Source organism: Crassostrea angulata, chromosome 4, assembly GCF_025612915.1.
Source record: "Crassostrea angulata isolate pt1a10 chromosome 4, ASM2561291v2, whole genome shotgun sequence".
In the NCBI taxonomy this organism is placed as follows: Eukaryota; Metazoa; Mollusca; class Bivalvia; order Ostreida; family Ostreidae; genus Magallana; species Magallana angulata.
This window is the reverse complement of record NC_069114.1, coordinates 11,143,592-11,167,999: the sequence shown is the minus strand read 5'-3', so window position 1 is coordinate 11,167,999 and position 24,408 is coordinate 11,143,592. Positions and strand designations below refer to the sequence as shown.

Here is a 24,408-nt window from a genome sequence, read left to right as displayed (position 1 = left end):
GAACCGCGGGAGTTGTGTGTTGAGACAGTTTGCAAATCTGTCTATTGTGTGTGGGCCCCACATCCGGTTTATGTATGAAAAGAGTTCGGGGTGAAGCATCCAGTTGTGCTTGTCTGGTGTTCGTGACCAGTAGTCGGCTGCAAAATTTTCGCGACCTGCAATATGCGCGCATTGAATGGACATTCAATTGTCGAACGCTTCTGTCCAGATTGACGTGGCTATTTGTGAAAGTTTTGGACACGGCCCACCCTTGTGGTTTATGTATGCGATCGACGTAATGTTGTCCGATAGTATTTGAACGCTCTTGTTTTTCAGTATCGCCCGAAATGATATGATCGCCAATAAAATTGCCATCATTTCGCGGTAGTTTGATGATGCGCAAGACACGCGCGTGTTCCAGTCCCCTGAAGCTACTTTGCCGTTGCAAACAGCGCCCCATCCAAGGTGGGAGGCATCCGTAATAACTTGAATTTCTACTGGATGAGTACATAATTCTCGCGAATTCCAGTGATTCGCGGCAGTTAGCCACCACGTTAACTCATTAACGACCTCTGCGCCGATCGCGAGATTGGAATCCCAAGAATCTCGTTTACTTAATAAACGGTATATATTTCGCAGCAATAATTTTCCCGGCGTGACTGCCCAGGCAGTTGATACACACTGACCGGCAATCTTAGCGAGCAAACGCGCCTTAATGTATCGTTCCTTTAATGCGCGACGTATGGCGCGTTTCAGTTTTGAAATGCGACAAGACTGAACTTTTACGATCAGCTTATTCTGTGCATTAGAAATAGTGTACCCAATATAGTTAATTTTTGTTGATGGGTTTAATTGGGACTTTTCAAAATTTATTAAAAAACCTAAGTCTTCTAATGTATGTAACAATTGGTCTTTAGCATCTACAATATACTTGTCGGGTGCACCCACCAAGAAATCGTCGACGTAAACTGTAACTCTAAGACCTATGCTTCTAAGATACTCTAACACTGGTCTGACTGTTTTTGCAAAAAAGTAAGGCGAGGAATTCAAGCCAAAAGGTAGTACTTTCCACCTGTAATAAACACCTGACCAACAAAATCCTAAATACTCTCTATCTAATGGATGGACAGGAATATGGTAAAATCCATCTTTAATATCTAAAGAAATGAACTTGTCATGAGGTTTTAAGATTGATGCAAGATCTCTCACATCCTCATTCTTATATCTAGGAGGTGAGCAAAATGAGTTTAAATTTCTCAAGTCAGTAATCAACCTATATTTACCATTTCGTTTTGGTACACAACCCAAAGGACTCACACACTTAGGTTTTCTCTCACATACCTCTATGTAATCACATTCAATGAGTCTGTGAATTTCAGATTGTATAAACAATTGTTGTGCATTGGACAATGTATGATTTTGGAGTTCAAAGTTATCCGGCACTTCGTGGAAAGGCAACCTCACACCCTCCAATATCCACTGTTTAACAACATCCGATGTACCAATCTTATTCCAGTGTGAGATACTCTTCCTTAAAGTCGCCCTACACATTAAGAAGTAGATTGGATGTCAAGAACGTCCCTGTCCGACGAACCGTCGTCCGGTCTTCTTTTGGTAGGGAACTGTCGGCGCGAAAAACGATCGAACGTGTCCGGTCCGGTCCTATAACCTCCACGAGATCCACCCCTATAGTATCCACGATTGCTAAATCCACTATACTGTCTGGTTGGTGGTGGTTTGGCCGCCGCTGATAAGGAAGCCGCCGACCGTAACGTCTCCAAAGAACTGGCGTTAAGTCCGGAAGTGTTCTTTTGCAGTGCGCGAAAGAGTTTTGATGTCGTCGAGTCGAACTGGCTGTTGACTAAGATGGATGCGTATTCATCCTGTAGATACTGAATCTGAGCTTGGTTTATCAAAAAGAATTGTTCGAGTGTTTCCGAGGAAATTTTTGTTCCTGGCTCTATTGTAGAAAGTAGTTTTAAGGAAGTTTCTGCATATCTAGCACATTTTGTCAAAACGTGGTACACCGCTTGATCCGCGCGTTGGATCCCTTGACGTGATTCATTTAGCTTAAGTTCGGATGGAAGCTTTACTCTATTCAAAGTATCTTTTAATGTCTGAAACTCACCCTGGGTAACCGGGCCTATCCCAGCGGCACATACAAAAGTGGGACTGGGTTGTTCAGTGCAGCCAGTGATCGGGGCACTGCCACGTGGCGGATCACGATCGTCGAAACTATCACATGTAATCGGCTCCCGAGCGAGCTCGTGTAATTCTTTGCGATAACTCTCTAATTTGCAATCGATTTTGTCTTCCAACACTTTAAATTCTTTCGAAATAACTTCCGAAAGGTCCGCAAATGTGAGATTTTCCTCTCCCATTGAAAATGGCGTCCTTGCTCGAGGAATGAACAAGCAGAGAACGTCATCAGCGATACGTCATCACTTGTTGTGCATATGACGTATCGCTGATAAATTTACACATGAGGTTGTTCACGTGACTCCTATTCTCTAAGTATGATTCCCTCTATTTCGTACGAAATTGATTGTAATTCACAGCTGTATAGAAACAGACAGGACTGAAATCTACTCGGTCCAGTTCTAGCCATACAATTTCGATCGGTCGAAATCTTTAGCAACCCAAGAAAAATCACGGATTGCACGAACTAATCATGATGATACCAAACTCAAATTCCCGTATAAGACACTTTGGCTACAGCTTTCATATATCGTTCTGGTGTACATTAACAATAATTTAATGAACTTTGCTTACTTTTTACGATCAATTCAATTCATTAATTTATTAAATGAAAGATGTAAATATAAACAATAAAATGCTTTCTTCGGCGATACATGCGGGCTATAAAGATAGCCACATTAAGAACCCGGGTTACATTAATTTTTTCGGTACTGATCGCTACATTTTGTTTATGTTTATTGTTTAAATATACTCGTGCACACCTAATTAAGTGTATCAAATACGACAGACCAGCAAAATACAAAAGCCACCCCACGTTCTGAATCTACACTTCTATTCAATCGCTTTTTAAGTTCATGCATACCGTTGTATTGTTGTGATACGATTTTTATAAACCATAATCGTTGAAATAATTAATTATATATAAGCATTATTCACTTTTTTTTGCAAAATGCAAGATTGCAAGTAAATTTCAATTAGGCTTCTGCATTAAATATGTCCATTCTTTTGCACTAATTGGTACCGTAGTACGTGCCGATAAACGTAGCTTATACTCAGTGAGAAGTAATATTTTTACATGTTGACTTAATTTAATTTTCTTATTATCGATGTTACATGATGTGATAAATATCTCTCTCTCTCTCTCTCTCTCTCTCTCTCTCTCATTGAATACAACAAATATCGGCCAAGTGATTATCAATTTTAAACAAAATGACAAATTAAATGATAGACGTTTATAGAGTGTATAAAGTTGCATACGGTATTCCGAAGATTTTTTTATTGCTGTACATTGTAACAAATACACATAAACATTGACTTCAGTATCATCGGAATGTGTTCCTTGTTTAAAAAAGAAAAGATGAGAAACCATCGACTATGAAGGTGAATTGTACGGCCATGCATGTTATTAATTGTTAATGTCGCACATGTAGTGTTTATATGAATTGATTTTTAAAACGGCAATTTTATCGGCTTGATATCAAACGTACATAGTAGTATAATGATTGCGTTTACAAACCTGTTTCATTTAAGGAATTTTGAATCATGTACGTAACTGATTTGAGATGAATATAGTCATATAAAATGCCATAAATCCACGAGTTTTCAGGCATGTTATGACTGATTTTTTTTTCAAGTGGATTTGGGTAGTTGAATTGCACAAGAAAACAAAATATGTTGCGATCAAATAATAAACAAGTTTTTCATTCGTACAGGTATACATGTATATACTTTTATGTTGCTTCATTAAAGGCACTTAACATGAAAATGTCACTAAGATTAAGATTTTTCCATGAAATTAAATGCAATATATCAGAGTAGATTTTTACGCTGTCAAAATATTTCTCAAACTCTTCAAATCCGTTAGTCATAGCTTTTTAATTCATTAAAAAATTTCAAAATTTGATCGCAAATTCTTAAATTGTTATAGAATATGCGAGAACTTATTTTGTATGTCGGCAGTAGCACTATAATTGAGACATAGCCGCTTCTCTCGTGTTCATTCCGACTAATTTAAAAAATGCCGAATCGCCTCCCGTGAGATAAACTTCCAAAATTATAATTTGAAATATTTTACTTGTATTGTTTCACAGTAATTACTGCACAGATAACTGCTAGATTTGAACAATACTGCTCTGCATCGATTCGGTGTGCCTCAGCCTTCAACCCGTCTTATCAACAACGAGTGTGCAGTGTAGTTTTTTTTTACTTTATTAAATCACACATGTATATATTGCTCATGCAAACTAAAGTTGTATAATTTTACTCAGATATCTTATAAATCACCATCGGAAATCCACGACCAGTCTCGCATTCAATTATACGCGTATGCGAGACGGGTCTTTGGTTTCTAACAATGATTTATAAAAAAGTGATTTCCCAATTAGAGCATATTTTCATCACACACTAGAATGTAAAATGTGGTGTTTAATTTTCATAGCGGATGCAAAAGCAGCAATTTTATGACGGCTCAGCAGTAACTTGGGTGCAGTATTACGCGTTCGAAATGTGTAGATATTGACGATACATGTGTATATTTCAGTTATCAAATGTTTATTTTTTAAATCAACATGTAATATTAGACTGAAAAAAATATTAATCGCGGTATTATTAAAACAAGGCCAGACTCTAGTTATACAGAAAATACAACACAGACGCAGAAAAAAAATTAGAAACAGAAAAAAAAAATGCGTTTACAATGCCGCAACTTTGACGTCGTTTTCTGAGCATTGTGACGTCAAAAGATAAGGGCCCTTTTCTCATGACGGCAGTCATATATATAAACGAATAAGTCCTTGGTATAGGTAACGATATAGAAAAATGTTTTCAGTAGACGATAACACAATAATCCATTTCTTTCAAATTTAATCCAGAGCGCTTTCGCCTGATCGGCTCTTCAGTGGATTTCAAATTGAATTTGAAATCCACTGAAGAGCCGATCAGGCGAAAAAATTTGAAAGAAATGGATTATTGTGTTATCGTCTACTGAAAACATTTTTCTATATATATATATATATATATATATATATATATATATATATATATATATATATATATAGTTTATTAATTGATATAATTTTCATAATGTAATTGCAGAGGAAGTAAAGGAGCTCACCGATGAATACCTTACAACAGCTTCACTTGTTAGGAGTCTTGAGCCAAAAGGTAAGATCATATCAATTAGGACTTCATATACACTGAGAATAATGACTGATGAATGGTATGCAGGATACATAGGGACAATAATGGAGTCCCAGCTAGTTCAATCCATTAAAATTAATGAAGAACATTTCTGCACAATGTATTGTCATTTCAGTGTAATAATTTGTTTCTCACCTCCATCAGAAAAATCTTTGGCTAGGTTTTTTTTGGCCGCTGAGTGGTATACTAGCTGTCCAACCAGTTGTTCAATTTTCAATTCCAGTCATACTTAATCTATTTAACTTGTAATAATCCATGGTTGTTATTTGTTCAGTGAACGGTTCACTTTGCCAAAACATGTATTATATCCAACTATTAAATTTACTTGCGGTGCTGCGAAATACTGAAACGATTATCGCAAATTACACAAATTCATAATAAAGCCTTCTGTTACAGATACGTGATCAATACATCAGGTTAATTACAATACAACATATAAAAAATTGATTCCATTTTAACCATGGAAATTCTCTGGTGTTTATTCATTTTCATTGATTTTATTTCATGCTTTAACCTAAATTCTGTTTTTTGTGTATTATTTCAGTAAAAAGACCATCAAAGAGAGAGAAGAAAGAAAACAATACTGGTAACTCAACAATATTTCAAGCTTCATTTTTCATTAATAATCATTAAAGTAGCTAATGGGTTATAGTGATATAGCTGCACTGATTATATTTATTCATTTGTAAGTAATTCAAAAAATATATATATATAATTTAAAAAAAAGGTAACATGTCATTAGTGGCGTTCAATTGCATTTCAAAACCATATACTGATAATAAAACCAATGAGATATTACCAAGACATAAAATATAAGACAAACTAATGTTTCAGTTTTTTTTTTCATTTTGTAGACTCTTGTGTCACAAAATATGGGAAAGCTGATTCAGACCAACATTTGACAGATGTTTTGTACTTATCTCGAAAAAAAATTAATTACAAATACATTTGTATTGCTATAATCATAAAAAATATATGCATTTACAATATATTGCAGAAAATAGACCAGTGTACATATGTATTTCATCTAAGACATCTTGAAGAAGAGAAGAAGGAATATGAAAAAAAGTATCCGGTGAAGTGGGTCGGTTACAACATTCCCAAAGACTACATGGGAACCAGACAAATGTTCTGAAGTCCTTTACAGGAAAATCATTGTTGTATATGACATATTAATTCAAATTCAGTGTACTGTGTAGTATAAGTTTAATTTTTAATACAGTAGGCAAACATATATATATATTTACACCCACCGAAAATGATTACCTCTATCGACGTTTATATCGATTTTTTGAAACCTACAGCGACCTAAGAAAATCACGGGCTATACGTCAAATTTCCATTGGAGACGTTTTGGCTCTTTCTTTAAGCTAATGTACTGATTAACATAATTTTTATTTTTTACGATCAATTTATTACAATTTATTTAATAAATCAAAGGCAGATTATAATTTAAACATAAAAATGCTTTTTTGATGATTCGGTTGGGTTATGAAGGTAGCGATCATTTGAGGAAGAATTTGCATAACCCACTAACGCGGGTTATGTAAGCGGGGTAATGTATTTTTCTGCGATGTCAAAACTTTCATATCCCGCATGAATCACCAAAAGAAAGCATTTTATCGTTTAAACATTCACATTTGCAAATATATTTCCTTACATAAATCTCAAATATAGCAAAACATTCAATTCAGTGTGAACTTTTTCAGGATGGCACAACGATGACTGCATGCGCTCATCGTATAAAAATACGGTCATATCAATAGTTATGAACAATTTGCCTTTCTCAAACGTTAATATAAAAAATAAAAAGCAATGTAAAACCATTTTAACAAGAGCTTTGAAGTTTGTTTGGCTTTTAAGCTAAGACAAGGCAATCGGTGCATATTTCTCTTGAAACCGAGCCATTTTTAACTTGGTTTGACGCAGATATAGAAACAAGAAGTTACGTCCTACTGAAAGTCAAAGGTTAAAATGGTTTTAAAAAGTTCACAGGAATATGAACTTGATTGGAATGAGATCAGATCTTTGTACACATTTATAATCTGTAATTTAAAAAAGAAATATTGTGTGATATAGTTATTTTTGGCTTAGATAAAATACTTATATATATAAGTTACAATATTTTTTTAAAGCTATGGATTACGTGAATTTAAGGATCTGTTGCAAGTTCCAACTTTATTCTTTGACTCTAGTCTATGAATTTAGCTCATTAAGAATTACAGTCAAAACTGCCGTAGCGGCCACCCCTATTAAGCAGTCACCTTTCGTATGCGGTCATTTTATTTCCTCCCGATGAAAAATCGCCCTCTAAAGAGCGTTCACCTGTCTAACGCGGTCAGCGGTCATCGTATTTTGATCCGAAACTGTACAGTCGACTTGCATTAGGCGGCCATTTTGGTCGGTCACATGATTTACACCCGGGGATTTTAAACATGGCTTCAGAATGTTGGGTAAATGTAAACAATAATAATACGCTTGAGGCGAGAGTAACCAAATTAATCGATGTATTTATAATACATAATTGGCAGATCAGATACGAATGCGAATCAAGTGAATTGTTTAAATATGTATTAACAATGTTTGTTTTATATACTGTAAATTCCTTATATTACGCGAGTACTTAATTACGCGATCCCGCTGTTTTGTATCAAATGGCGAGAATATAAAATCGCGAACGCGGAACATTTATCCTTATTTCTTATAATTATCAACTCTCAGAAAATAATTGCGAGGTTTTTAAATCCGCGAGGGATGCTTCTCGCGATTTTACGCAGATATAAATTCCTCGCGTTTAATTAGGAATTTACAGTACATAAATGGAAAAGGTGTCAAAAATGTCCGCGGCGAGGCAAGAGAAAATTGCTTGATTTTAATTTCAGATACGGTCGGTTAAAAACTTGATTGTTGATTTGTATTAAAGTGGTTGTTTTATATATATTCGGTACTCATGAAAATAGTTAGTGTTATAAGTGTGAAAATGTCAGCGACAAGGTTTTACCACGTGATGACTTTTTTCATTAATTTTAAAAAATATAAAAATTACATGCACAACGCATTGCTATGTATTTGTATTTATTTGTAAATATAATAGATACTATAAAAAACAACATTTAATTAATTACTTTATCTATCATTTTGATACATTATTGTTTCATTGTGATAATTGTTTTAATAAAGGATTTGATGTTGGCAAATTCACAAGTCTCTATTCAAAGGTCACCTCTGTTAAGAGGTCACTTTGGGTGCCTCCCGCAGGTGACTGCTTAATACAAGTTGGACTGTATTTGATGAAAGTAAACAGATTTACAACTGGCAACCTATTTTTTTTTTGTATAAGTCAGAATTTTTTGCCATTTTTAAATCAATGGCATGTCTATTTGTGTAGCCTTTCTCATGTTTGGTCTGCCGTGTTAATAAGCCAACACAAAAACTTTTGAGGCGAAGTGACCTTCCGACAGAAGTTCATAGTACCAGTTCATCAGCTCAAAATGAAATGCTATGGTAGGAGATGTTGGAGTAAATGGCCAGAGTTTATGGCAAACAAAGTAATAACATCTGCCTTACATTGACTGAAGATGAAAACTCGTCTGCGGTGTCGTCCTCAAAAGACAAAATAATATTGACCATTTCATCAAAACAGAATATATATATATATATTATATATATATATATATATATATATATAAATATATATATATATATATATATATATATATATATATATATATATGTATATATATATATATATATATATATATATGTTTATGCATTTAATTGTCTTAATAAGTCTTACATCAATAATGGGATTGAATTGTATTTTTTTGGTTTGCACGTGTATTTACTTGAAATTAAATTAATTTGCAAATAAATATTAATTTGCAAATTTAAATTTAATCTAATTAAATTTTCAAAGTATTATTTGTAAGGGAGCAATTTTTGTATCTGATTTGAATGGCCCTAAGGTAGATATTATGATGAAATGCCCAAGGACATTGCAGCTGAGTGAAAAGTTAAAAATCTTCCAATACAGTAATAGTTCTGCTTACATGAACACAACTTAACACCACAGTGGATGAACCCTAAAGCGATTCCCAGGACTGTTGCACTTGGTATGATCTGCTCTTCAAAATGGTCAGTTAATTGCTTTATCCTTTCTGTTTTACTTATTTTTAAAAGGTATCATTTAAAAGGAATAAAGAAACCCCAGATACTCCCTTTAATTAGTGAATAAAGCCACCTAGTACAGCAGTTTTGTCCCTTCTAAATGATATTAAATAAAGTAATGAAGTTACATGTTCTTTATCATATAGCTTCGAGTAATAATAGCTCTTTTATTAAACTGGAGACGGAAAATACATATAGTCCCCTCTGGGTTTTCTGTCAAGGGTTCAATGATGTGTCTCACTCAAAGCCTTTGATACATATATTTCAAATTCAATATATTTTTGATTTTTTGTACTTTGGCTTTCTAAATACTTTTGTACCATTGTACCAATATACATCTAAAGAATTTCCATCATTATATTATAAAAAAGTTAAATTACCTAAGAAGTCAACCACTGTCAAGGCGTTATGATATTGTGATTGACAATTATGAATTGGCCTCTTCCACACTGGATTTTCAGTCATATCCTTATACGTTCATTTGATGAGGAAACACATATAAAAGTTTATCCCAAATACCTTACAAATAACATGAAAACCAAGTTGATTAAATAAAAGTTATTTAGCGATTCTGGCTGCGGTGATATTCGGGGGCTACCGCAGGGCCGCCTGCAACAAAAGCAAGCAAGCAAAAAACAAGCAATAATGAAACATTACGTAATCAAGTCAAATATGACGTAATCATGACGTCATCAATGAGCAAATATGATGTCATTATGACGTTATTTATACACTGGGTAAACCCAAGTGCATTAACGTTATAATGATTATTTTAACATTACTGAAGCCATATAAATGATATAAGGAACGTTGAATTACAAGTAAATGGACAAAAGGTTTAGTTTCCAGACTTAAAATGTGCAACATGACGTGTTACATGTACGAGCGTAGAATATGTGTCGACTCTTCCTTTTGTGTGTTGAGATGCGGTCGAAACATGCCACTTGCAATGGCCAAACATATCTGTTGTCTGATGCAAGTCTATAACATGCATTTACGGAAAAGCAGCCGCCACAATGGAAAGACCAAAGAATTAGTGACGGCGGCAGTACCTCAACACAGTTGGTCACAGATGCCTGAACTCGCTCAATTTTTTATCTCTCCCCTCAACTTTGATAACCTTTTTAAAAGTTATCTAGCAATGCATGTTTCCCTTTTTGAAAAGAGAACACCGTCATCACAAAACAATTTTTATTTGGGTCCTCAACGTCGAATTGAGTGTGTTTAATAAAACTCCCACCCATGGTGTAACCAACGATATTGCTTTTCTGTTGACTCTTTTTCTCGAGTCCTCCATAGCCCTAATGTCTTCAGTATACCTCCAATTGAACCTAGGGAGCAGGTTTAGATTTAGCTTTTTTAGCATTTTAGCACGTGTGAAAAGCTTGGCTATTTGTTCCAGTGCGGCTTTGAGCTTTTCTAACAATGGCTTTTAATCAATGAGCCCCAAACTGTTTGCTCCGCAGTGTATGATTAATAAATTCGGGTCATTCGTCGGAGCTCTTGAAGCTTGGGAATTAACGGGTTAAGGGCTTTGCCATCTTATTATAGTTTTTATAAAAGGTTTAAGCCCCCCTTTATTGTTACCTGGACCCTATGCTTGCTCTCTTGACTGTGGATGATCCTATGAGCCACACATTAATGACACCTATGTGCACAAAACGCTAATTCTCTAGTTACTACAAATCAGAATGTTGGATATGACTTGGCCCCAAAAAACTTATCATTAAAGAATACTAGTATATGTGCGATAGGCATTAGATTGCCATCTACCTTCCTATTGGATGACTTGTTGTGTTTCACCCAGAATAGCTTAGGCAGTAGTTGCTCCTCTCCGAAAGGAGTGCAACTAACCATCAATGGATGACTTTGCCAATACCTTAGCTAGGACTACACTACACTGTTAAGGTTTTCCCCGAGAAATGACAAAATAATGGCCCCGTTATAACTGGCCGCACTTGCAAGAACTCCAGCATGGCTTTTATTGGGCACGTTATTCCATGAGATGCATTAACTGGCAATGGCATTGCCCTTCCCCACTGATCGGTTATGAAGCTTTTAATTTTTACCGTAAGTAAACAAGTAAATAGCAAAACGTCTTGATATAAGACTTTGGTTTTCATGAATTACCCTTAGATATAGCAATTTCCCCTATCCTAAGTAATGCATGGAATGCAAGGGAGAAGGTCGCCTTATAGAGTTTCTAATTGCTAAATCAAAAAACAATTTGAAGGTCTGGAGTAATGGTGTTTAAAATATAAAAGCGTGTGTCTGCTGTATTGATGGATATTTTCATACCCTAGAGTTACTTTTGGGTCACAACAATTTGTGTGGGATCATATAAAGTACACATACTTTTGAGGCTTATCGCTGCAATGTATGATTTTGCAGTCGAGTGTTTGTAGCGTTTTATTGATAGATGTGCGATAAACATGTTTATTTGGGTGTCTGGTAGTGGCCCAACCAAACCAGTGACAACCATTGGCAAAAACTGCTCAAAAGCTTAGATACCTACCCTGTATGCCTTGCTTGTGTTTACAGACATGGGTGCACTAAAAAAAGCAAGGTCTGGAATTACTCTGGAATGGGCTGAGGCTATGTCTGCTGCAGGTGCCAGGTTCCTGAAAGTGTCCAACTTTTGGCGGGAAATAAAGTCAGCTCTTTAAGTTTGTTTGGTATGTGGTCAGCTTTAAGCTGAATATTGTGCTTCAAAGCAACTAACATTAAGGACCAAACTAATGCTTTGACACGCTCCGACCTAGATGACTATTTACAATAGTACTAAAGCTATATTGTCTATGAAAAGTACCAGCTTTTTTATGCAGGAGGCTTCAACAGATTATCAGTGACAATACAATTGGGACTTACTCTAAAAAGTAATATCACGCAGAATTTAATTGTAAGCCCGTTGTTCTGGCCATTGAAGGTCCTAAAAATCGTCTTTTCTACCCCATACCTATATAGTATTTCTTAGTCACTATCACTGATATTATCCGTGGGTTTCCGCTGGACTGCTTGTCGCCTCGTGTAGCACATGTCCTATGTCCTCTCTCGCTGGCTGCAGACGGTAGAATTCTCGCTCGCGCAGATTCCCGCGTAGTGACGTCACGGGCTATTAGATAGCCCGTACTGGGAACGAGTTTGCAAACACTACATCCCCCCCCCCCCGTTTTCCTTGAGGGGAGTAGGTCCACGTCTTGTACCAACGGGACCACCGAATAACGAGGGGCGTGGGAACGCCATCCCAGCAACAGCCGGGATAACTTCCAGGGAACGGAGTCTCACCTGCGGTAACACCAATCCCGGCAACAGCCGGGATACTAAGACACTAGAGCAGGGCCCGTCCAAATGACAAAGACCTCCACACACAAACAGGGTAATCCAGGGACAGTCCAAGTCGTTCTTCCAGGTTTCAGGTCCAGTCCGGGGAGAGCAGCTCTACTATGTCTGATCAACGAGACACGCCCTGCACAATCAAGATGGCGATGACGGCATCTCCCGTGCATCTGTCACCCTAGTCTGGACACCAGAAGAGAAATACCCCAAGTTTGGTGCTGCTCCCAAAGGCTGTCCTCTTCCAACTGACTCCCTAGCAAGGGAATTCCTAGTTGCAGGAACATGGACATCCTCAACCGCTTTCTCAAGACTGCTTCCTGGTATATTTAGCTCGGCTGTCCTGGAAGTGCGAGCTGTCATGACAAACAGATCATCCGAGACGGCCCCCAAGAGTCTCCCACTGTCATCCTTGTCCTTGGCCTCAAGGCACTTGGATTCCGTAGGAATCACCTTGCTGCACAGCACTTGCAGCCGACAATTACTGTCCACTGGAGTAACTTCCTCTTCAGGGACATCAGGCTCCGTTGAGAAGGACTTCAGAAAGTTTGGTCTCCTGCGTTGCACCCTACGCCTACCACGCTTTCTCCTGCGCCTTATGCTGGGACAAGGGGCATCCTTCTCCGCATCCTTCTCCACAACACATGAGTCATCTGCAGGGTGCTTACTCAAACTGGTCTTCTCATCATGGGTTAGTAAGCACACAGTGCGAAGCTGCCCGCTGGGCGCTCGATTGCAAGTCTTGGTCTCTACATCTGCAACTCCTTGACAGGCACCACGGCTACGCAGGGAGTGATCCACAACATCTCCAGCGCTTCCTTCCGTCCTCCTTCTAAGGATAGCAGGACAATCCTTCCGGAAATGCCCAGTCTTTCAGTATCTAAAACACTGACTTGTCGTTGGGCCAGGTTGCCATCTAGGGAAACAAGTCGTCGGGACCCCAAGCTGGACCGAATCAAGGACTTCCTTTAGGGTCTTCTTAAGATGCTGCACTCTGCTTTTCAACTCCCGTATCTGACTCTCGGCTTTCCCATCTCTTTTACTCGACTCCTCACCTACAACCAAACTCCTCACTGCATGGTAGATATTGCATGGGGTTCTGCCCCGTCGGGAATGCCGGTAGAACTGCATCCGGTCTACAGCCTCATCGACGGTCTTGGGCTGGCCATCCAGGGCATACAGGCCTGCCTCCCGGTCCTCTGCCCCGTAACACAGGCGGGGTATAGCCCGAGTGTGAACATCCGGTAGCAGGGGGAAGGGGCGAGTGGCCAACTTCAGTACTCGGTCTGACCACTGCCTCACCACTGTTTTGGACTGCAGACTGGAAGTTGAGCTGGTGGGCCAAATCAGGTGCTGCTGAGCCAAAGCGCTTGTCAAACTTCCTCAGGATGTCGGCGAAGCGCAAATCAGGGCTGGTCTCCAGTAACAGAGTGTAGTACTCACTAGCGGTTCCTTCCAGGAAGAAGCAGAACTGGTCGTGTTGCTCAGTCTCTGTCCAGCGCTGGCTTCGTGACAATCTAACAAACTTGTGCAGGAATGGCTTCCACCTGGATCTCCCATCAAAATGCAGATCCTTATACCACGGCCTGCCCCAGGCTGTCGGATAGTGGTAGCTGGTGGGCGGTGCAACAAACTCTTGGAGATTGTAGCGCGCTGCAGGGGTCTGCACATCTCCAAGTAAACCATAGGCTGCTGTTGGTCTCCACGAGTATTCCGAGGGATGGATATACGCTCTGGGTATCCGCGCGTAATCTGAGGGACATTGAGACGCTGCGGGAATCCGCGCGTGACTTACATTAAAAGGTCTTTCAGTGGTGGGGGCTCATATGTATGTGCCATTCTCCCCCCTCCTTCACCCCAAAAATGACAAGGTTGGGAGGGGACCTCAGTTACTGGTATAGGATACCAGGCCGATGATCCATACACCCGCCCATAACAAACGGGCCTGGTGAATACCGATCATCTCGATGGTCACCACTGAGCTGAGACTGTGCATCTTGGACAGTGGGGTTCTGGGTGGGTGGAACCTGGTGCTTTAAGTCAACTGCCTGAACTGGTCTATCATACTGCTGCCCCTGACCTACATCCATAGACTCGGGTGTAACCCCTTGCATTGTGAATAGACATGTTGACTATCTGAGGACTGGCATCCGGGCCGTGCAGGCCCGGTGGGCATTGGATTACTGGGGGGTGAATCCTGGGTAGTAAGGGGATCAAAATCCAACAAATTTGGGGTTTGCCCCTGAGGTTCAGGTGGGCATAAAGTAGTATCCCTGACAGTAGGTGCTTCCCCAGGGTTAAGGTCCACATGGGAATATTGCGACATGGGGACCCCTAAATAGTCACTAGGTGGAACAAAGTCCCCAACATCAACTGGTGAACTTAAGCCCTTGGCCGACAAACGTACATGATTTAAAGTATCACCCATCCCCCTTCTAAATTATTCAGGAGACACAACCCAAACATGGGGAGGACCTATGTAATCAATGTGGGGTGCTCTCGCAATGTAGCCTACCCCAACATGCCCTGTAGTGTCCAAGTATGTGGGTTGCTTAACAATACTTACGGGATCTGGCCCGTACACACAGCCGGGCCTAATACCCCGTGACAAATCATCCCTACCATGAATTATAGACATAAATCGGGGCGATCTCTCATCCAACCCCAAAGCAAACAAAGCCTCTTCAAATGACATGATGAGAAATCAAAGCAAGTGACACAAAGCTAAAACTGGCCCAATGTTTACAAAAACTTACAGGAAAGCTGCCACGCGGTGGCCCCCGAAATGGCGGCCTCAACGCGATTTACGCAAACTCCATAAACAAAACGATACAGGCTTACTCTACGGGAAAAAAATTCCTCGAAATAACTGGCAAGTCCAGGGCCCGACGTTGGGCGCCAATATAGTATTTCTCAGTCACTATCACTGATATTATCCGTGGGTTGCCGCTGGACTGTCTGTCGCCTCGTGTAGCACATGTCCTTTGTCCTCTCTCGCTGGCTTCAGACGGTAGAATCCTCGCTCGCGCATATTCCAGCGTAGTGACGTCACGGGCTATCTACGGGCTATGGACGAGTCCACAAACACTACACCTATTTGAGAAAAACTAAATGCATGATTATGAAGTCTTTCACCTATATTGTGAAACTCTGACTCATGGTCTCTGGGGCAGTGGTTCAGGCCCTAGGGCGGGGCCAATATGGCCATACAGTAAGAATGTATCAAATATTTAAAAATCTTCTTCTATACGCCCATATACAAGTCATGTTTATGTGAGAAAAATTAAATGCATGGTTATATGGTTAGGGGTTCAGGCCCTTGTTGAGGCCAATATGGCCACATGGTATAAACCTATCGATTTAATATATATATATAAATATATTTTTTTTTCCTGTACTCTCACAGTTGTTAGAGATAAACCCATGCGTTGACATTATGTTCATCATGTCTGGATATTAAATTGTGAAATTCACTGCCTAGGACAGAAATGGGAGCTTTAAAAAAAACAGTGTTTTCCCTAAGAACCGGCCGCCGGCCAAATTGAACGCTTCAAAAAAATAATACAGCGAAAGTTTCGTTGTTGATAACCGTACACAAACTCGACGAAGAACGACTTGATGAAAAGTGTGTATCCCGATCCCGATTAAGAAAAGGCATTTAGGATAAAACGTACGCTCAACTAGGACCCCAGGTCACCCGAGAATAGTTCCAAAATAGTTGGTTATTAATGAGCAATGGTAGAACTCTTTTATAATTGAAGATTAGAATGTAAATTAACTTTCTTTTCCCCTTCTCTTCAGCTTGTATCGGTGCTATAAGTATAAGACCAGTCTTTGAGATCGCGAGAATGGCTCTTATGAAACACAAGACCACCGGTAAGTTGATACCGGTATGTAGGTTTCGCTCCGAGACTGTATCTAACTCTGATGAGTGTAAAACTGAAAATCGGGCGTTTCCTAATTTCAAAAACAAAGTACTAACTTGTTCTGCACGAAAAACGCAGTATTACCTTATCCCATCATAATTGGTCCCCGCTGAAATGTTGATGCTGCTTGTCAATAATTATTTTCGATTTTCTTAAAAATAAGCTTCTAGAATTTGTAAATATGCTAATATTACCATTGCTGGCTTGATACACCGGTATTAAATGGATGCAACAATTATAGTTAAATTCCGAATTTGTTCTCATCGTTCTCATGAATAATAACATAAACCTAGTGTGGTATAGTTGACGTATAGATGCGAAAGGAGATCCCTATGTCCAATGTCGTAAGCAATTAAAGATTTGGGGATAAACTCACACAACAAACATCAACAAGATAAACCCTAGAGTTTGAATTTCAGTTATATCAGCCAGATTGAAACCAAGTTAGCGAGTTGTTTTTTTTTTTAGTATATTTCTTATAATTAAGACTTAAGTCTTGCATCTCAAATTCTCACAGATGTATAGATCTACTGAGATTCATTACATTTTGTAATTTGATAAATGATTTCCTTAATTTAAACTTTGAATGAGTATTTATAAATACTATATATGTTTATCATATTAATTTTTTTCACAAAGGTTCACAATGGTTTTCAGAACTCTAATTTTATTTTTTGGGGGGACTGGATCCTGGGCCCAAAAACTTGAAAAAATAAATGATCTTTTATCAATTTTGCTGCTGTTAATAGTGCAGTAAATTTATTGATAAGAGGTTAATATGTTGTTTATTATTTGTTTGGTAAAGATTTAGTACAAGCTATTTGGACCAAATGGGAGGGGTCCACAGAAGAGAAGATGGGACTGGTGCATGGTCTAACCATGTACGTAGCAGACATTGCTACACTTAGACCTGGAGAAGAACTGAATGATCAGGTAAATTTATGTTTTATCTTTAATTGATATTAGAGTAGAAATTCTGTCATTTATTTCGGTTATTGAATATGGATATTGTTAACACATATGTATTTGTATATAAGACTGTTAAATATGACATACCGGTAGATTGGATAGAGTAAGGCACACCTAATATAGAGTGACCCATACAGGTATATCAGGAGAAAAGTACGGCATGTGTATTAGTTGTTTTTAAAAGATTATTAATATATAAAGAGAAAATTTGCTACATAGTATTTCACAATGTAGCATTTATCATGAAGGTTTCATATTTATGCTCAGTTTTGTCAAATTGTAGATAATAAATGCATATATAAGCATAATAAAGAAAAAAACAGATCAGGTGAACCAGGTATGATAAACATTTGAAAACAGAAACATGGAATATATTCACTTTGCAATAAACAAATGATAGAAAAAAATGAATTCTTAGAGCATGGAATTTTTGTCACTCTGATTGTATAGTGTTATCAGCTCTCTTTTATTTTCTAGAACAAAACTGTATTATTATTGTAGACGATGCTGTGTGTCAGCAGTCCTATCATATCATCTATCATGTTGGGGAAAGGCCATATGGGGTGGTCAAAAAAGGTAAATACCACACAAAATTTATGATAACCATAGTCACAATAGTAATTACTAACAAAAATCTCACCTGATTATCTTTGTATTGAAAGGTTTATTTACATTTTATGTAATATGAAACTGAAATATTGACAATGACTAAAGGTGTAACAAATGTTGTATTGAATTCTGTGTTACAGCAGGACATAAGAGACTATGATGTAGTCATAGGCTGTGTAAACGAGAAGAGTTGCCACTCGGTGACTTTCGTAAGTAGAAATCACGGAAACAATAAATAAGCAGTATAATAGTCAAAAATAGATTTATGAATTTTTGGTGATTTAGTATGTAAAATTACTCTGCTTTCTATTTCATTCTGAAAATTATTCTACATAGATGTAGCATTTAGAAAATATTGATACTATTAAGGATGTTATTATTATAATGATTTTATAGAATTTAAAAAAAAAAGTTCAGCCTAAGGCTTCAATCATTTAAGATTTGCTTTCAGAAAGATCATACGTTACAGGTTCTTGATGTGCAACATAGACGTTGTGTTGTTATGGACCCACCCCACAAGACTAAAAGTCTTCGGCTAAACTCAAAACATTTAAAGTAAGTTTATCATGTTTATTGATATGAAGAAAGTCAACTATGAATAGCAACATGGAATGAATATATATTAGGGATGTCAACGAGTACCCGGTTAACCGGGTACTCGATCGAACGTCCGAGTCTCGATTACCAAAATTGGTACTCGGTTACTCGAGTGTATATTTTTTAATATTTCTAAGTTTATTTAATAATGCATTAAAACATCGGTTTTAAAACTTAAAATGTCCACTGCACTTGTACATACAGTAATTAGGATTTCTTACGCCTCTAAATATGCTAAAGGACCGTTATCGCCTGTGGCAGTGTTTATATAGTAATTATCGTGACTAAGCACCTGTTACCTAGCTTTTCTCACCTTTGGCTGTCTTCTACCCTTATTTTTGGCTTACTTTAATGATTTGTTTTCACTGAACATCGTTGATATAGTCTATTATATAAATAAGATCGGCACACAGTAGAGAAATTGAACAGACCTAAAATGCCGCCACTGACTTCAAAGGTCTGGAAATACGAAGTGCTCATAATTCTTACAAGAGAAACACACTTACGGGGAAACCCCCCATAAGATCATGTGGTTTTATTTCTACAAAAGTGACCAAGGTTTTACAGTTATCAATGTACTTGTTCATCTTTGTTTACACTCTTACCGAGTACCCGGGTACTCGATCGGAAAAACGTCCGAGTAACCGAGTACTAAAAATTGACCGATTTGACATCCCTAATATATATTTAATTAAAAAAAAGGACAAGTTGTAAGATATGCTGAAAGTTAACTGTACATGTTCCTATAATGTATATAAAGACCACATCAATGCATTTTTGTTCAATGTAGAACCAAAGACAGAGTAGTTAAATCTTTGACTGAATTTTGTAGCTCTTTCTCGAAAACCATGGGCTATGGCGAGTGGCAGCTAAGTAGCTCTTCAGATGTCCCCATACAGCAGGACTTCACATCCTGTGGGATTTTTTGTTTAAAGGTATATGAATAGGCTGGTAAAATTATTAGGGATGTCAAATCGGTCAATATTTGATAATTGTTTACTTTTACAATTCCCTTATTAAGTATGCGGGTACTCATTGAGAATGTAAATAACAGTCTTGTTATTTTCTTGAGCCAAGTTAAGCCCTTTTAAACAGTTAGCAACTCTGTTTTTTATCACTTTCATAATGCATGAATATATGCATATACATAGAGTGTAACAAAATGATTTTCTGTATTAAATTCATTTAGCAAATACATGTAAGCACAAAAGACATCAATTAATACACCAATAATTAAGAATGGTTTACAGTTCCTAATGTTTAGGCAGATGATTTGATCAATGCAAGATGGAAACAATCGTCTCGCAGCTTTGTAATAGGAACGCTAGTCAAATATTATCTCATATAGCGATTGTTTACCCTGTATTCTTTAATTTTTTCTCAAATTTATAAAAATATTTATTTACTTTAGACGTACATGTAGATAGCAAAATATCTCTGCCTTTCCAATTTTGCAACAGTATATTAGATAAAATAAAAGTGATTTAAAAATAATGGACCATAAAAACGATGTTCACTTAAAGAAATCATTTAAGCCATTCAAAAATAATGACCACAATAAGTGACATCAGCTGTATACCTGATGATTGGTCACTAATAACTGCATACATTTACAGGTATTGATGATGGCATGGTTATGACGTACAAATGTGTATCATATGCATATTTAAGTTCTGTTTGAAAAGTTTTTGATAAGTATATGTACTTTGAAATAACTGGAAAATATACATCTGTGTAATTTAATACACGTTTTAGTATTAGATACTGGTACATTCCATCAAGTATCCTGTTAAAAGGAAATGGTTTACATCCCTAAAAATTTACAAGTCTGTTGCTTTCTATAATGCTTAAATTTACTGAAGTTTAATTACATGCACATTGATTTTGGTATGTTGATGTCCAAGTAGCTTAGTGGACAATACACTCGCTTCTCACCGCTGCGACAAGAGTTTAATCCTCGTGATCGACAGTGGTTGTATGTGATAGGGTACGGCTCTAGCCGGCTTGGAGACGTGGGTTTTCTCCGGGCATACAGCTTCTTCCTTCACCAATGACCCCTCGCGCTAACATCCGTGCCAACAAGAGATATTAATATAAGTCGTAGAACTTGATAATCAGTTGTTGTTACATAAATAAAGTTCAGTTCCAGAATTTGGTATGAATCTATCTCCACCTCTTCCTTCCTTTATAATGGTAATTTGTTTTCCTTTTTTTTTTTTTGAATGACAACTCATATGTAGTATCTCGAGAGATATATAAGAAATACAGATACAACAGCCCCATTGCAAGTTGAGGATGAAAGACTGAATATAGGCGTTGAAATCATCCAAGCACTGCGTAAGTTTTTGCCAGTAAAAAAAAATAATTTGAATGAGACACAAAATCGACATATATATATTTGTATTCAAAGAGTAGAGGAATCGCCAATCAAAAGTTGTAGCAATTGATGCACATCTGAAAGAGGATTACAGGTTGTTTAATATACTGTTCCTGAGCAAAAACTATAACGAAAACTGATCTTTAAAATGTTGAAGCTGTCTGTATATGTCCATTTACACAATGTGTATCTAATTTAAAAATGCATTCATTATTGAAAAATAAAAGAGTTATGAGTTTTAAAATGAAATGCTTTTTAAATTCTTTAAATTTGTTATTTTAAAGAGCCTTTACCAAAGAGTTGCCATCAATGCCATAAGGGTCCCTTTTATATGGTAAATATGCACTAATAAACTATGCATTAAATTTTTGTTATATTAATTCTCTTAATGCATTTCTGCATATAAGATGGCAACCATCAAATTTATTTTATTCAATTAACTTACTTTAAAATAAAAAAAAAAGTTAAAAGTTCACCATCTTAATGTAAATAAATCTTAATTATGAATTTCTGCTAATTTCCTTTTTAGAGAAGATGCAACTTTTGCCTACGATCAGGAGTGTGTAATCTGTGCAGCTGTGCGAGTCCTTTAAGTGAGTACAATTGTTCCTTTTTGTAACCCCTTGATAATATTATATATAAGCTCATGTCCATTATCTCCTATTATATATATTGGCTGTAGACTGAACAAAATATACTATATCGAATTATATATTAATTTATATTAGGTAATAGGAATCATATTTGTACAAAAGATAATACAAAATGTTTTAAGTCAATGGTTAATAACATACAAACTGCTAATTATACAATACTGTATTCATATTCTCTATGGATGTTCAGTAGAAAACATTATATCGCCTGTGTTCGTGTGTTGATCATTTTATTCGATCTTTTGTCTTTTTTAACTGCAGATTATTGGTAATGTATGAAACATATTGTTTGCTGTATGTAATAGAATTCATATGCTAACAAAAGTAAATATAGTTATGCACATTAAATTTTCTCATCAGTAATCATGCAATTATACATTTTAATAAGAATCAGCTCTAAAGATATTTTAATTTGGTGTTGATTTAGTCTGAGTGTGCTTGCTCTTTAATATGATCTGACTAAAGATAGGTTTTTGTGTGGTGTATATTATATCAATAGTGCCTGTTTGGGAGGGTAACAGTTGAAATTGACACCCCAAGAAAACCATTGTCAACCGACGCGAAGCGGAGGTTGACAATGGTTTTCGAGGGGTGTCAATTTCAACTGTTATCCTCCCAAACAGGCACTATTTATTTTGTTATACTGAATGTCTTAATTTTTAAGAAAATTTTACTGCTTTTATATAGGAATAACGTGAATTCTACAGTGAACCGTACGCGCATAATTTTCGCGCATGTAACATTTTTTAATGTTACCCGTTGCTAAGTGCGTTGCTAACGCTGAGGGTAATAGAAAATATTATTAACTGCGTCTTAACCAATCAGATTTCAGTATTTAACATGAAAGTATAACAATCAAACTTACTTAACCCTGCTCATAATTGTCAGCAAGTTTTAAAATTAAATAACAAGAGAATAATGTGTGAAAGGAAGTTACCAAAATTGTCAGGTAATGATACATCAAATTACAATAAAATGCTTTTGTTACTGATTAATGAAATGCCTTAAAAATGGAATTTGTACATATGTTCTGGGCTTGTACAATAGAACCGATGCCTCGTTGCATGCATAGCAAAGCATTAGTATAGATGCTTTTATTGCCAGCATATAAATAAAAAAGAATGACATTGTAATATACTATGTTTAAAACAAAAAGAGGACTAATTTTTTTTAGAACTTTGTCCGATCCTTTTGGCATTTAATAGTCAATCAAATACTAGTATATTCAAGTCAGATAATTTTTTGTATGCACATCCTTTGTACAGTATCCCTTATTAACTGTAGTTTCTCACACCATATCTCTAAAGTTCGCGATTTAGTTTATATTTGAAATATTTCAAAAGCTGAGTCCAATTTAGAAAGCCTATTGTTATCCTGGTATTTTAAATTTCCTTTTCCTTGAAAACCTTGTTTATAAAATGTCTTTGGGAAGAGGGAAAAATAATTAAGCAGTACAATGCCAAAAAGTATCTGTTTGTATGTAAACAATTTTATATTTTCATTTTAGGAAAGTCAGAACTTGCTAAGGTATGTATGCAGTTATTTTATATATAAGCATTTAATACAAAATTTTACAATTACTAATTAACGAATTAAAAGATATTTTGACTTTTCAGAATTCTTGCCATTTATGTCATTTACAAGTATATCAAGAAAAAATCAACAACAATTAAAGTGAAAGTAAAGCAAATAGATAATTTTATTTAACCATGCCCATTAATTTCACAGACAATGGAATTCAAATCAGTAAATGAACCTTCAGAATAGATATTCCATTTTTAGGAAAGTACTTGTAAATATCTCAAACATTAATGTTGCAACTTATTTGACATTGTATAGAAACTGTTACATACAAGTATCAGATACAGTCTTATGCTATCATTGAATATTTATTTCACAGACTGTACCCAGTGGAGTTGAGTCAACAAAGAAACAGGTACACATTAACATTCTTTATGTTTTGTGGTCCCCATTAATGAAGAGAAATAGATGACTCCTGGTCCCAAGTTTTGTTTTCAATTAGTGTTGGATGACTTTAAGGATCCATATATGAGTTTAATGCTATATTCAAAGTCCAAATGTTACATGTTGTAGGTTTTTGTCCAAAAGTTAGATCTTGTAAATGTATGAATTGTTTCACTTTAAAGAAAGCCCTGACTTTGAAATCTGAGACTTACATGTATCACATATCTATAGTCTTATGCTATCATTGTTGTTTTTTTTTCAAGTCTAAACCCACTGGACAGCACTCCACCGCAAAACAGGAATAGGCATTCTTCATGTTGTTTGCCCTCATTAATCCAATAGAAATTGATGACCCCAGGTCCTCAGTTTTAATTTTGTTGTTGGATGACCTCAGGGCCCCATATAGGAGTTTTTACCACCTCTGTTTAATAATGTT

At 36.6% G+C, this 24,408-nt stretch overlaps 2 protein-coding genes across 2 annotated transcripts in view; both read left to right on the top strand.

Annotated features, from left to right (window-relative positions):
* LOC128179448 (macrophage mannose receptor 1-like) overlaps positions 1-24,408 on the top strand; it is a 129,452-nt gene that overhangs the window by 57,061 nt on the left and 47,983 nt on the right. The window lies entirely within an intron of this gene.
* LOC128179460 (sentrin-specific protease-like) lies at positions 16,725-20,073 on the top strand. The gene is made up of 7 exons (XM_052846894.1): positions 16,725-16,752; positions 17,608-17,735; positions 18,055-18,108; positions 18,273-18,347; positions 18,521-18,589; positions 18,850-18,935; positions 19,810-20,073. The coding sequence occupies exons 1-7, from the start codon at positions 16,725-16,727 to the stop codon at positions 19,922-19,924; spliced, it is 555 nt and encodes a 184-aa protein (XP_052702854.1). The 3' UTR covers positions 19,925-20,073.